The sequence below is a fragment of the Arctopsyche grandis genome, chromosome 11 (assembly GCF_051622035.1).
Source record: "Arctopsyche grandis isolate Sample6627 chromosome 11, ASM5162203v2, whole genome shotgun sequence".
In the NCBI taxonomy this organism is placed as follows: Eukaryota; Metazoa; Arthropoda; class Insecta; order Trichoptera; family Hydropsychidae; genus Arctopsyche; species Arctopsyche grandis.
In genome coordinates this window covers 22354108-22366005 of record NC_135365.1, presented here as the reverse complement: position 1 = coordinate 22366005, position 11898 = coordinate 22354108, and the positions used below count along the sequence as shown (strand labels likewise).

Below are 11898 nucleotides of genomic sequence, written 5' to 3'. Positions count from 1 at the left end.
TACTAAAATATTACAATATCACAATAAATGATTAAAATATTAAATTATCCAATAGTACAGTTCAGAGATTGCGCTATTGCTAACCACCGAGAGGCTCCCGGGCTTACGCCTGGTTTAACACTTTAGGGACCGCGGACGCCACATTGGCGTCCTGCATATTTCATGCGTTAGCGCCCGCGAACGCCACATAGGCGTTCTCAAATACATGCAACTTTGCCAACAAAATAAATATGGGTATTTCATTTATGCTTCGAAATATTATCAAGAGATGTCTAGATATATATACGAAAAATCAATTAATGATAAAATATATGTAAGTTTCACTATTTTCGGGAGATGTCAATCATTTTGAAATTTCGTGTTTTTAAATACTGAACATGATTTTTTTTTTTTTTTATTTTATCATGCATACAGCGCATCCGATAATGACCACCGAAGGATTATTCAACGACACATCTGTGTCAAAAGAGCACTGTGAATAGACAAAAGTATCGTTTAGTACAGTGCTACTCAAACTATGGTCCGCGGCCCATTACTGGTCTTACGAGGAGAAAGACGGAATTAAAAAAATAAAACAATAGCTTATGTCAGGACTATTTCAAAATATAGACTGGATAACCAAGCTAACTTATTTGACAGATATTTTTTGCATTTTGAATGACCTTAACTTATCCATGCAAGGAAGAATGTCATCTTGTTTCACTATGGCAGACAATACAGATGGGTTGAAATGAAAACTAAAAACATGGAAGATTCGTGTTTTAAAAGATTGCTATGACTTGTTTCACAATTTGGCTGATATTATTTACGAAGGAGGAGAGGAGGTTAATATGACGTCTTTGCGCGATATAATCAATTGTCATTTTACAAATTTATCAGAGCGATTCGATTTCTATTTTCCACCAGATGACGATCCACGAATTTTACTACATAGATTTTATTTTATTTTTATTTGTTTACAAGTTTTCAACCATATACATATATAAGGTTTTTATTTTAAAATGTGATGCTGGTCCGTGAGAATTACTAAAAAAAAATACTGGTCCGCCAGCTGAAAAAGTTTGAGTAGCACTAGTCTAGTACACCCACTCTCACGTTACAAAATTGACTCGTGTGAAAAAAATCGAAGCCCTTGGTTTAGTCGCATTATTGTATCGGATTACCATTCGTTTCGGTCGATGGAACATATTTTGAACATATTTAAAATAATGTATTCGGAGTATTTCTGCAGTGCTGCAGGTCAGACTTGGATATTTATGACTCCAAGTCGATCGTTACCTATCAGATTTTGCCAATTTATCTTATTTCATTATTTTAAACGGTTCCTCACCAAATTGGCAACCAACCTACCTACTATTTGTCACCACTATTTGAATATACATAATTTCAAATTTATAACCTAAAAATTATTTTTATTTATATTCGAATATGTACACTCGCCTTTACATACAAATCGCTCCAAAGCGACGAGTGCACGACTACAGAAACAATACAAGCATTTTATACAATGCAAGTTCATACAAACATCATCCACAGTGACATCTATGGAGAAATTTTTGGAGCATTTTATTATAGACATTGGTGAACCTTAAGACGCTGAATAACTTGAGATTCGCAAGAGAGATTGAAAAGGAGATCCCAATGTACAGGAACCACTTCAATGAAAATCAGAAAAATTAACAAACTCTGATAGGAAACGATCGACCTGTAGTCACTAACCAAGCTCTGACCAACAGCTACTAGTGGGAATCGAACCGTGACCACTCTGCTCGAAAGCATAATATGCTAACCATTAATCCACGCTGCTGGCTATATATGTACATATGTACAAATTTTAAACCATAGATGTCGCTTTGGGGCAACCTATGGCAACATGGTAAATTATAATAAAAAAAATTAAATCTGATCTTTAAGAGGGCTGGACAGCAGCGCCTTGTCCATACAAACGTACTATGCTTCTCCCTTCCTCAATTATGGCACTAGAGAAATTATTTTTTAATATGCTATGGATATCAATCATTGGAGTGCATCTATCGTTTTATTTTTTTGATTATTTATTTTTTATAGGAGCTAGGAGCCGCCAAACATCTATAAAGTCGCCTCTTTTTTACACCCACGAAACGAGCCCAGCGTGCTTATTTAACGGTCGATTTAAAAAAAAATACGCCAATAGATGCACAGAAAGTATCTTTCTCATACCGATGATGAATTTTTTTTTTAAATTGGTACAGTTTTGGAAAAGTAAATAGGAGAATACGAAACCTTGATTTTGTCAATTTAAAATACGTTTTATCTGATCGAAGCAGAACTGTCGCATTCACTCAATATATATATTGATATATATTGTCGCATTCACTCAATATATACATACACTCAATATATATATCGAAGAAAGGAACGGTAACAAAATTAAGGTTTCGGGTGTACAGCCCTCTTAATACTTTCATATAAACAAGAAATACATATTGCACGTACATAAGATTTTTTAAAACCAAAACGGATAATTTTCATCCACAGATCGGTTTCAATTATCCAATTGGTCCACAGTAACGGACGATAGAAAAAAATAGCCAGAAAAACGGTAATTGGCCCCATTTCGCTCGAAAACAATGCCCCACGCCATTTTTTGGGTCAGCGAACAAAATCTGAAGCGTTCGAAATAATGACGCACAAAACGCGTCAAAATCGCTTCCGATTATATCATGAAAAACGAGTGAATTAATGTAATATTACATACATATATATATATGCGATTTGTGTGAAGGACGCAATATGAAGACTGACCGCAGGAAATGATCAGATTAAAACTGGACGAAAATGGCTATTATAACATTATTGTTAAATTGCTGTTTTAGAATGCAAGCATTTTTCAATTCAGTTTGAACGACGACCGTTGAAAGCCACTGTCAGACTAATTCAAAATTCAACACGCTCAAATTTTGAATTATTCGCGGCACTTGAGCGACGATCTTCCGTGCAAACAGAAAAATCGAAGAATGATCGTTTACAGATTGGTCAGATATTCGATATTGCAAATGTTATGCAAACCACTTGAAAGTGATTAATTGTCTATACAACCCGTCTAAGATACTATTGATTTCTAGTGCTTTCGTTTTATATGTACGAACGAGACTGATTGATTGATGCCTAAAAACTGGATAAAATCATGTTTTCTGGTATAATATCATATATCCTGGGACAAAACGGATTTTTTACCCTCAACTTAATTTAATCATGGCTAAGAGCCTCTGATTGTGATAAACATTAGTACTGAATTGTACCATTTTATATTTACCTGATATAAATATCAATCTCCATGAAAAACTTAACATTTTCTACTGAACATTTTCAATGAAAATTTTAACGATATGATAATTCGATTGTTTTAATTTTTATTTAAAATATTTGAATTTTAAAATACATTAATATTACATTAAATTATATTCATATAAACGTATTCAACAAACATAACTCGATATAAAATAGCGTTTCTCAAAGGCACTCTTTTCTCAACATCGACACATCTACTGTGAAAGTTCATGGTTGTTGTTGCAAATTATAGAACTTTTGCTGGGAACAAAACTGACTCAACGACTTTCAATCTTTGCTTTCGCATTTTAAGATGGCACTTTAGTTCCGTTCACAGATAAGTATAAGTGTTTCCGTAGATATCGGTGGTATATGAAGTCTGCTGCTCTTGCTGTTGCTGTTGCTGGAGGGCTGCCGCTCTTGAGCGGGTGCTGCGCCCTCGTCTGGTGGTGGTGGCGACTGCGGCCAGGGGGGGCACAGCTCCAGGATCCTGCCAACTAGATCCCACTGGAGACATCAGCATATATTGCAAATGTCTGATGTAGCAAATCGCTATTCTGAAACAGGGAAGTCGAATAAGTGATTGAAAGAGTGCTTTTTGACTTATTTAGAAGTGGTCAATTTACCTGAGGCATTCTATTTTTGAGTACTTCTTCTTTGATGGTTTCGTCACTGGTAATTTAGATCTGAGCAAATCGAAGGCTTTGTTCATGTCACGCATTCTGGTACGCTCCCTGTCACACGCTGATCTTTTGTATTCTGTAAAAGTGAAGCAAACAATACGGTTTTTATGTCAGCTTCTTGAGTTATGTATATTATTGGTTATACTATATATTCGAAACTTTTCTTTGTGTTTTCTTTATGAATGAGAATTGGAACCTATATATTAAAGAAAAAGGTGATATACAAAATGCTATGCACTAACTTAAAATTATCATATAATCATATTGAGATTTCAATCAAAAACAATGACATGATTGTAAAAAATTTCTATCGTTGACCAAACCGCGCAAAATGGCAATGTTTCAAAACGATTGGAAGAATGTAGGAATAGTGTGAGACCAATAAGCGAAGTGAAACATAGAAAAGCCTTGTAAAAATGCAAAATTTATAAACGCATCTATTATACATATATGTATAATACCAGGGCTGTGGTGTCGGGTCAAAATTTACCGACTCCGAATTCGGCTTTATTTTATGATTCAACTCCGACTCCGGCTCCAAACTCCGACTCCAACTTGAACGATTTTAGTATGATACACCCTTTTGCCAACATAACCATTAGTAGTAAAAATAATAGCGATTTTCAAAATATAAAAAATATAACCCAATCTATTGAATTATTGGTAATGAAATAGATATAAATAAAAAGTGAGTACATATATTCATAGTAGGTATGTACATATACATATGTATATGAATTTCACACCCAAACAAATCAATTTAATGACAAAAATGAGAATAAAAAAGTATGAAGAAATATGGAACCATCGGTTTTGGCCAGAACACATCAAAATATGTACAATTCAACGATTTAATTTATAATGTAATTTTAATTCATGGTTTTTATAAAGAAATTAATTAATTGTCGATTTACTTCAATACAATTAGAAATTCTAGTTAATGCATACTTAAATACTATGTATTAATTAAAAATATATTAAAAATGAGTCGAAATCAGTTGATTTTTACGACTCCGACTCTGACTTCAACCCTGACTCCGCTTGAAATGCTCCGACTCCGACTCCACAGCCCTGTATAATACATACATATTTAGATTTAGAGTTAATGTAGTTAGAGAATTGCCAATTTCAATATAAAATTTGTAAATATAATGCGCCGCGAGTTAAATTTTCCTGAAAATGAAAGCAATCTCTTCACTTAAATGTTTAAATGCCAGTGAAGTTTTTGCTGTATTCAGATTGAGTTGACTATTTCCATAAGACAATAACGAATCATTATTAACCTTCGCTACTTTCTGATAGACAGTTAGTTTACAGTGTTATATTATAATAATAATCAAATGTAGGAATGTGTGTATGTACTGTATGATAATGTTAATAACGCGAAACTGGCTATTGTCACTAAAATATCCAGCAGGTGTCTTTTATAAGAAATATTGATAAAACTTCAATCGTTTATAGAAATGAGCACTCCTGGCGAACCACGTTCTTAAATATATTATACTTTTCACGATTTGCGCAATACAATTATAACAAAGACACCTCACATTTAAAAACCGTAAATTTGTGACTTTGCAACGTCGCGAACACAAAGTAACAACTGTACAAACAGTCCAAGGCGGATGATTCACAAACGGCTCTGAAATGAGACTCAAGCGTAATTAATTATTGTTTTACTGAACTGCATAGGTGTGAAATGAACCTTTCTCTAACTGAAGCGCCCTTTCCCTCCACGAATTGTTGTCCACCCTCATCATGGACGGATCGACTCCTTGCACAATCGAGCTCCTGGAACACGCAGCACCCATCTTCTCCACGCACCCGAAAATAGAACCTCTGAAGTCCAACTGCCCCATATCTCCGATGATGCCCATCGTCCTAGGGTTCTTCTTTCCAATATCCACCTGGTTTGGAAGCTCGTAGCTCATGCTGAAACCGTGCTCGATGCTCCTCTCAATTCCGTCCGATAAGGTTTCAGCGTCTTCGCTCAATCCATGCTCACCGTACATCCTGTCTGCTGAGTCTCCCTGAGACCTGGACATCAGACCTGGACTGTCGCTTCTGTACACCCTCTGGTGGGGCGACGTTTTGTCGTACTTCTTGTGATAAAAAGTGGGCATGTTGTCCACATCGTACTTGCACTTTGATTCGGGACCTCCTATCTCCAGTATCACCTTGTCGTTGTCTTCTGCGACAATGTTGTCTCCTTCGAAGTTGTCGGAGACCCTCCTGGGATAGTTGCCAGTGCAGACTGGCACCAAGGGAGTGGACTCGCTCATGTACAACTCGGTATACGGGGATGAATTGCTCATTGTTGCCACCGCGTACGATATTTAGACACGAACTGAAATTTGGATTTTTAATAAGGATAGGCATCAGGTTGACGCCCTTGTTTGATTAATGTGTGTGTACACAAGTGTTTTATTGAAACGAAATGAAAAAAAGAAAAGAAAATGAAGTTGATGGTTCGGACGGATCGGTCGCAGGTGACACGCACCAAACATCCGTTCCCATTGTCGTCAAGTCTGAAGATGTCTCCTACTTCGTCTCACAATGCCTGGATGACTCCTATTGTTCGCATTAACATAATCGTCTCTGTTGTTCCTACAATGTGCATTGTGGCGGTATATATAAATTATGTAGAGTCCTATACCCGATGCGATAGCTGAGTTTAAAAAACATTCGACTACAGACTGAAAGTTCCATGGTTCAGATCATGATAGAGTGTAAATCAATCATTGTGGTCTGTGGAGTATTCCTAAGGTGATCATACGTCCCGTTTTTAGGTAGCCTGTCCCGTTGTCCCCAAGCACAGTTTCGGGACGTCGAAATGTCCCGTTTTCAAAAAGAGAGCAACACACGGTAACAATTTAAAAAAAAGTGCTATATTGAGCAACACTTAAGATCAGAAAAACATAGAAATTCCGATCTTGCCGCCACTTCAAGTTCTTCGGTGCTTATTTTTTTTAAGAAAACGGATTCACCAACTTTGAAAGATGTGGAAGTTGCTGCGACGGAAGGCGCCTGGGCTTATCATACGGGGCAAGAGAACCATAGTTTTCGCTCAAACGATTGTGCTTCTAATTTAATTCAAACATGTTTTGAACAAAAATTTAGATGTGCTCGTACGAAAACAGAAGCTATTGTTGTAAATATTTTAGCGCCAATGGTAATAGGTGAATTAAAAGGTCGTATCAACAAATGCACTTGGGTTACTACATATATTAACTGATGCTTCAAACCACGGAACCAAGAAAATTAAAAAATCCTGACAAGAATTTCATTCTTATTTAAAAGCAAACCCAGTAATATTTAATAAAATTTGTTCCTCAGAAAAATATAAAACAACATAATTTTTTTTATATTCATATTATTCATTCCTGTTCTTTTCTTTTCTTCATCAACATTATTGTTCTTTTTATTGATAAATAAAAACTATGAAAAAATACGCGTTTTCTTGAATACACATACTATTACGTAAAAATTGGAAGATGTCCCGTTTTGAGGACAAACATAAATGGTCACATTAAGTATTCCTAAAGTTACTAGCAAAGTTTTGGATAGCGTTAAACCCAAATCTTCTGATATTACCCAGTCGATTTCATCCAAAAATTAACTCCACTGTATCTCCATCAGTGGTGGATCGTGAAAATTCATGGGGGGGGGGGGGCTGCAGATATTAATCAGGCTGTAGTATCTCGTTGACCATACCGGTGATCAAATGCAGACCAAAATATAATGCATATGTACTATACTGGGAGGTCTGCAGCCCTGCAGCCCATATGGACAGCAAAAATAGCATGCATTTGTACTATACTGGAAGGGCTGTAGCCCCACAGCCCATATAGACGAGCCGCCACTGATCTCCATCAGCATATTTTGATTCATACGGGCATGTACATAAAGCAGTATACATCTTAAGAGTTATGTAATTCTACTGTGCATACTGTAATTCTATATATTATATATATATATATATATATATATATATATATATATATATATATATATATATATATATATATATATATATATATATATATATATATATATATATATATATATTTCTTCTATTAGATATATTTTAAATTTGCTAGATCCAACCAATTGTTACATTGTACATACGTATTACCCAAGCCCCATGTATAGGACAGAACTTCTAACTCGCCCAGAGAGGCCACAACTTGTCTTATTTACAAATACCACTTAAATTTCTGTCCATAATTAGAAATTGTTGAATTTCATGTCGGTATTTTCATGCTGGAATTTAGTTTAGACAGTTCCATGCCAATAATATTGAATTATAAACTGTTGAGAAATATTTGAGGATAGGAATATTCTAAATATAGAGCTGACTTAACCAAGTCCTCAGTTCTTTGCTGAAATAATCCTAGCATTAGTAAATAGCTACCACAGGGAATTAGTGGGGGGGAGTTGGGGAGATGGGATAATCCCTTTTCCTTCACATGTGGACAGTGATATAATCTCTAAATTATTCATATAGATGCCGCACTTTGCTCTTTTCTCTCGTGGCACGAACCAATTTGATGGTTTCGTCGCCTGTTGCAAGGCACATAAAGCTCATCAACCAGATTTATGTTAACTTGGATTATTTAATCTAAAATATGCTGATCTGGTCGAGGGATTGTTTAATTTGAGATCATATTATTGTATTTGTTTTTTATTATGTTTTATTTTCTTATTGTTATGCTTTTTTTCTTTTTTGGTTTAGCCACAGTGATGACTTTTAACTACTCTGTAATGTCACTATGACAAAATTGTAAAATAAAATAAAAATACATATACATAACATATAATACATGTGTAAGTTTTTTTTTTCAACTAAAAATATACATATGATAATAAATAAAACAGGAATACTATTTTAATGTGCATTTATTCAACAAAGTATAGGCACTATAATAAGTGTGTAAGTTTCTGTTACAAATTTGATAAAGTGAAATTCAAAAACAATCAACTTTATAAATAATATAAACTTCATTTGAATCGAGTAGAATTGTCACTCACAATAATACCAAATCGGTACAGTCTAGATATTTTCCCTTATAACGAATATAATAATCTATCCTTACAACCACCAAAAATATACACATTACCTATAAAACCGTAAGTTCTAAATGAAGCGTAATCACATAATCACAATATTATGGTAATACAACGAATCGATGAAATTTAAAGCCGAATCGAATAAATAGATGAATCATAAATAGATGAACAACGGCAATGAGCGCAATTTATACAATAAATAATCATTATCGCGTGTGGTTAATCTAATTTTAATATCAAAAGCTAAATAAACACGAATCAACGTATAATATAATCACAGTTTATTGCAGTTACTTTGCTTTTTATTTTCGCTAGTGACACTAAAGCGGATCAGTTCTTATATATGTAAAAAAATATATAATTTGTAATAACTATTTATAGTCAAACTTCAGCTTCCTAATGGTCATGTACTGTTTTAAAACATCGTCGGTCACTTTAGCTCTTCTCTCTTGATATTCTGTGATTATTGGAGATATACAGTCTATGGCGGCCTTCTTCAACTCGCCGGTTAACATTTCACCTGAAATGTATCGTTGCCGTATCTGAAACAATTTTCGTCTCGTATTATTTGAGCATAGAAAAATTATATACTTAAATTATGTTAATTATATTACATCGGCTAATTTTTCATCATCTTCCAAAAAGAATTTTAAATATTGATACGATATATCGATGTCTGGATTGCCACCTTTCAAACGGTGCTCTTCTACTGTAGGCTGACCTCCAGAAAATGCATGTTTATTTATCTGAAATTAATAGTATGTAAATATAAACACATGTGTTTAAATATATGTTCATTCAAAAAATAGGCATATTATTCGTCTAACCTTGTTTTTGATTTGTTTAGCTGTATCGTTGAGGAATATTGAAGCATTGACATCACTCGCTGACATTTTCGTCTGAGCGCCTTGCAAAGCCGGAAGAAACGATGAGTGTAACAAAGCCGGTTTAGGAAATTTCAATCGAGCTGATACGTCCCGAGTCATTCTGAAATAAGGATCTTGATCGATCGCACATGGTATAAGAACTGGTAGCTAGAAACAAAACATTAATGTAAATGTGACGCTTTTTTATTGTTTGATTTGATTTTTAACTTTTTATCTAACTACCTTTTTATCGTTGAATATAGCCGGAAAGCTTGTAGAAAAAGCAGGAGCAGCTTGAATACTCGGGAATGTAATTTTTCCGATTACATCCGAGTCTCCAAATCCAAAGATTCCCTTGACTTGATTAAATGTTACACACTTTTGTATTCTAACCATGTTTCTATAGAATTCTGGGCATTGACTAAAAAAATATATATATACCATATACATATATAAAAGCATAAAAGTAGTATGAAATGAATGAAGAAATGAAAATTACCCTATATATGTAAGGTCATTAAATATAAAAGTTTTTTCTAGATCGAATCCAACAGCCACAATATCCTTTGCATTATCGAATGCCATTTTCATTGATGTTTCTACTGTCATGTCTTTCCAAAATGCTTTTTCATCGTCAGTCAATTGAATAACGAGCGGGACATCGAATACTTCTTGTAACCACCTAGAATGTAATTCAAATAGTTTAAATTTAAATAAAATAACAATAGCAATTATAGGTATAAAAATAATTACTTGGTAAAGAGAAAGGGAATAAGATGGCCAAGATGCATTGAATCAGATGAAGGTCCTCTACCAGTATATAAATAAAATTGTTTACCGGCTTCAACAATATTCAAAATTGAATGCATATCTCTATGGGAGAAGAATATTCCTCGTTTTAAAAGATGATGCGCTACAAAATTAAATGAACATAAACACTTTGCACAACAATTATATAAAAAGTTTAAATGGAATTAAAAATTTACCTGGCTTTCCCGTGACCTTTTCAAACCTAGCAATCAACTCATCATCAACTTTGGAACAACCGAATCTCTCTGTGGAAAAAATCAAAGACCCAATTAATAAATACTTTTAAACTAACGACCAAAAAAAATAATTTTTACACACTTATTAACTTTTCATAATCGATTCCAGTATCAGACTTGCTGGCCACATTCCATGGATCTACAATATCATCGTCTTCTTGAACATCAAGATCCAAATTTGCAATTTCTGCAATGGGCACAGGTTCCTCCATGACTGCTAAACTTAACGGACTTAATGGTACCTGGAGAGATTTTTCTGACAGTTAATTACTATATATACACGTGGATTTCCAAGTGACAACATCTGTCACTAACTTAAACTAATAAACATCAACTATTTGGACCAAATTAAATAAATTTGAATGAAATGGAAATTAAAAGTCATGTAAATTAATGAGTTTACATTCTAAATGATGATGAAATAGGATAAGTGAAACGTAAGCAAAACTAACCTTAACCGCAGACAGATGAATGTGTCAGCCCACTGCAGACTGCGGCCCAAAACCAAATTTATACAAGCATAAAAATGATTATTATAATATTTTTGTTTGGAATCAAAAAATATACATACACTTAGTTTAAAGGAACAGTTATAATATAAACTAAAAAGATGAAGAGACTTATATTTAATTAATTTCAGTAATCACATTAAAACATTCTGTCTCTTGTTCCCTCATTGTACATGCAATTACATTTTTTCCAAAAATATATTGGAAACATTATAGTTGTTGATCGTGCGATAGATGTTGGCCACTTTGTTCAACTGAAATTTACTTATGTGATCATATTTTCAAATTTGAAATCAACACAGCCAGCATAAAGAATAGTCACTGTCGTAAAATATAAGTTGAAAATATATTGAGGGGTATAGTAATCATTTTTTTCTTTCTTTAAATGAAAATTAATTAATACCATAAAATGTACTTC

At 33.9% G+C, this 11898-nt stretch overlaps 2 protein-coding genes across 3 annotated transcripts; both read right to left on the bottom strand.

Annotated features, from left to right (window-relative positions):
* Positions 1-402: 402 nt before the first annotated feature.
* On the bottom strand, positions 403-7427 carry sage (salivary gland-expressed bHLH). The gene is made up of 3 exons (XM_077441047.1): positions 5695-7427; positions 3936-4068; positions 403-3866 (listed from the first exon to the last, which is right to left on the bottom strand). Exons 1-3 carry the CDS (start codon positions 6302-6304, stop codon positions 3641-3643), a joined length of 969 nt encoding a protein of 322 aa, XP_077297173.1. The 5' UTR covers positions 6305-7427; the 3' UTR covers positions 403-3640.
* Positions 7428-8796: 1369 nt separating this feature from the next.
* On the bottom strand, positions 8797-11477 carry TrpRS (Tryptophanyl-tRNA synthetase). Of its 2 annotated transcripts, none has more exons than XM_077440607.1 (9): positions 11424-11477; positions 11054-11213; positions 10912-10980; positions 10679-10838; positions 10425-10607; positions 10169-10346; positions 9887-10093; positions 9674-9805; positions 8797-9601 (listed from the first exon to the last, which is right to left on the bottom strand). In XM_077440607.1, exons 2-9 carry the CDS (start codon positions 11181-11183, stop codon positions 9431-9433), a joined length of 1230 nt encoding a protein of 409 aa, XP_077296733.1. In that variant the 5' UTR covers positions 11184-11213; positions 11424-11477; the 3' UTR covers positions 8797-9430. The 2 variants fall into 2 exon arrangements, with proteins under 2 accessions (XP_077296733.1, XP_077296734.1); XM_077440608.1 differs by having other exon boundaries at positions 8802-9601; positions 11375-11432.
* Between the last annotated feature and the right edge of the window lie 421 nt (positions 11478-11898).

Excerpts from the sequence above, each read along its gene's own strand:
- sage (XM_077441047.1), bottom strand. The coding sequence starts at position 6,304 with ATGAGCAATTCATCCCCGTATACCGAGTTGTACATGAGCGAGTCCACT. Across the intron at positions 4,069-5,694 it reads GGCGCTTCAGTTAGAGAAAG|AATACAAAAGATCAGCGTGT; the intron begins GTTCATTTCACA and ends TCACTTTTACAG. Across the intron at positions 3,867-3,935 it reads TCAAAAATAGAATGCCTCAG|AATAGCGATTTGCTACATCA; the intron begins GTAAATTGACCA and ends TCCCTGTTTCAG.
- TrpRS (XM_077440607.1), bottom strand. The coding sequence starts at position 11,183 with ATGGAGGAACCTGTGCCCATTGCAGAAATTGCAAATTTGGATCTTGAT. Across the intron at positions 10,839-10,911 it reads AAAGGTCACGGGAAAGCCAG|CGCATCATCTTTTAAAACGA; the intron begins GTAAATTTTTAA and ends TTAATTTTGTAG. Across the intron at positions 9,806-9,886 it reads CTAAACAAATCAAAAACAAG|ATAAATAAACATGCATTTTC; the intron begins GTTAGACGAATA and ends TATTAATTTCAG.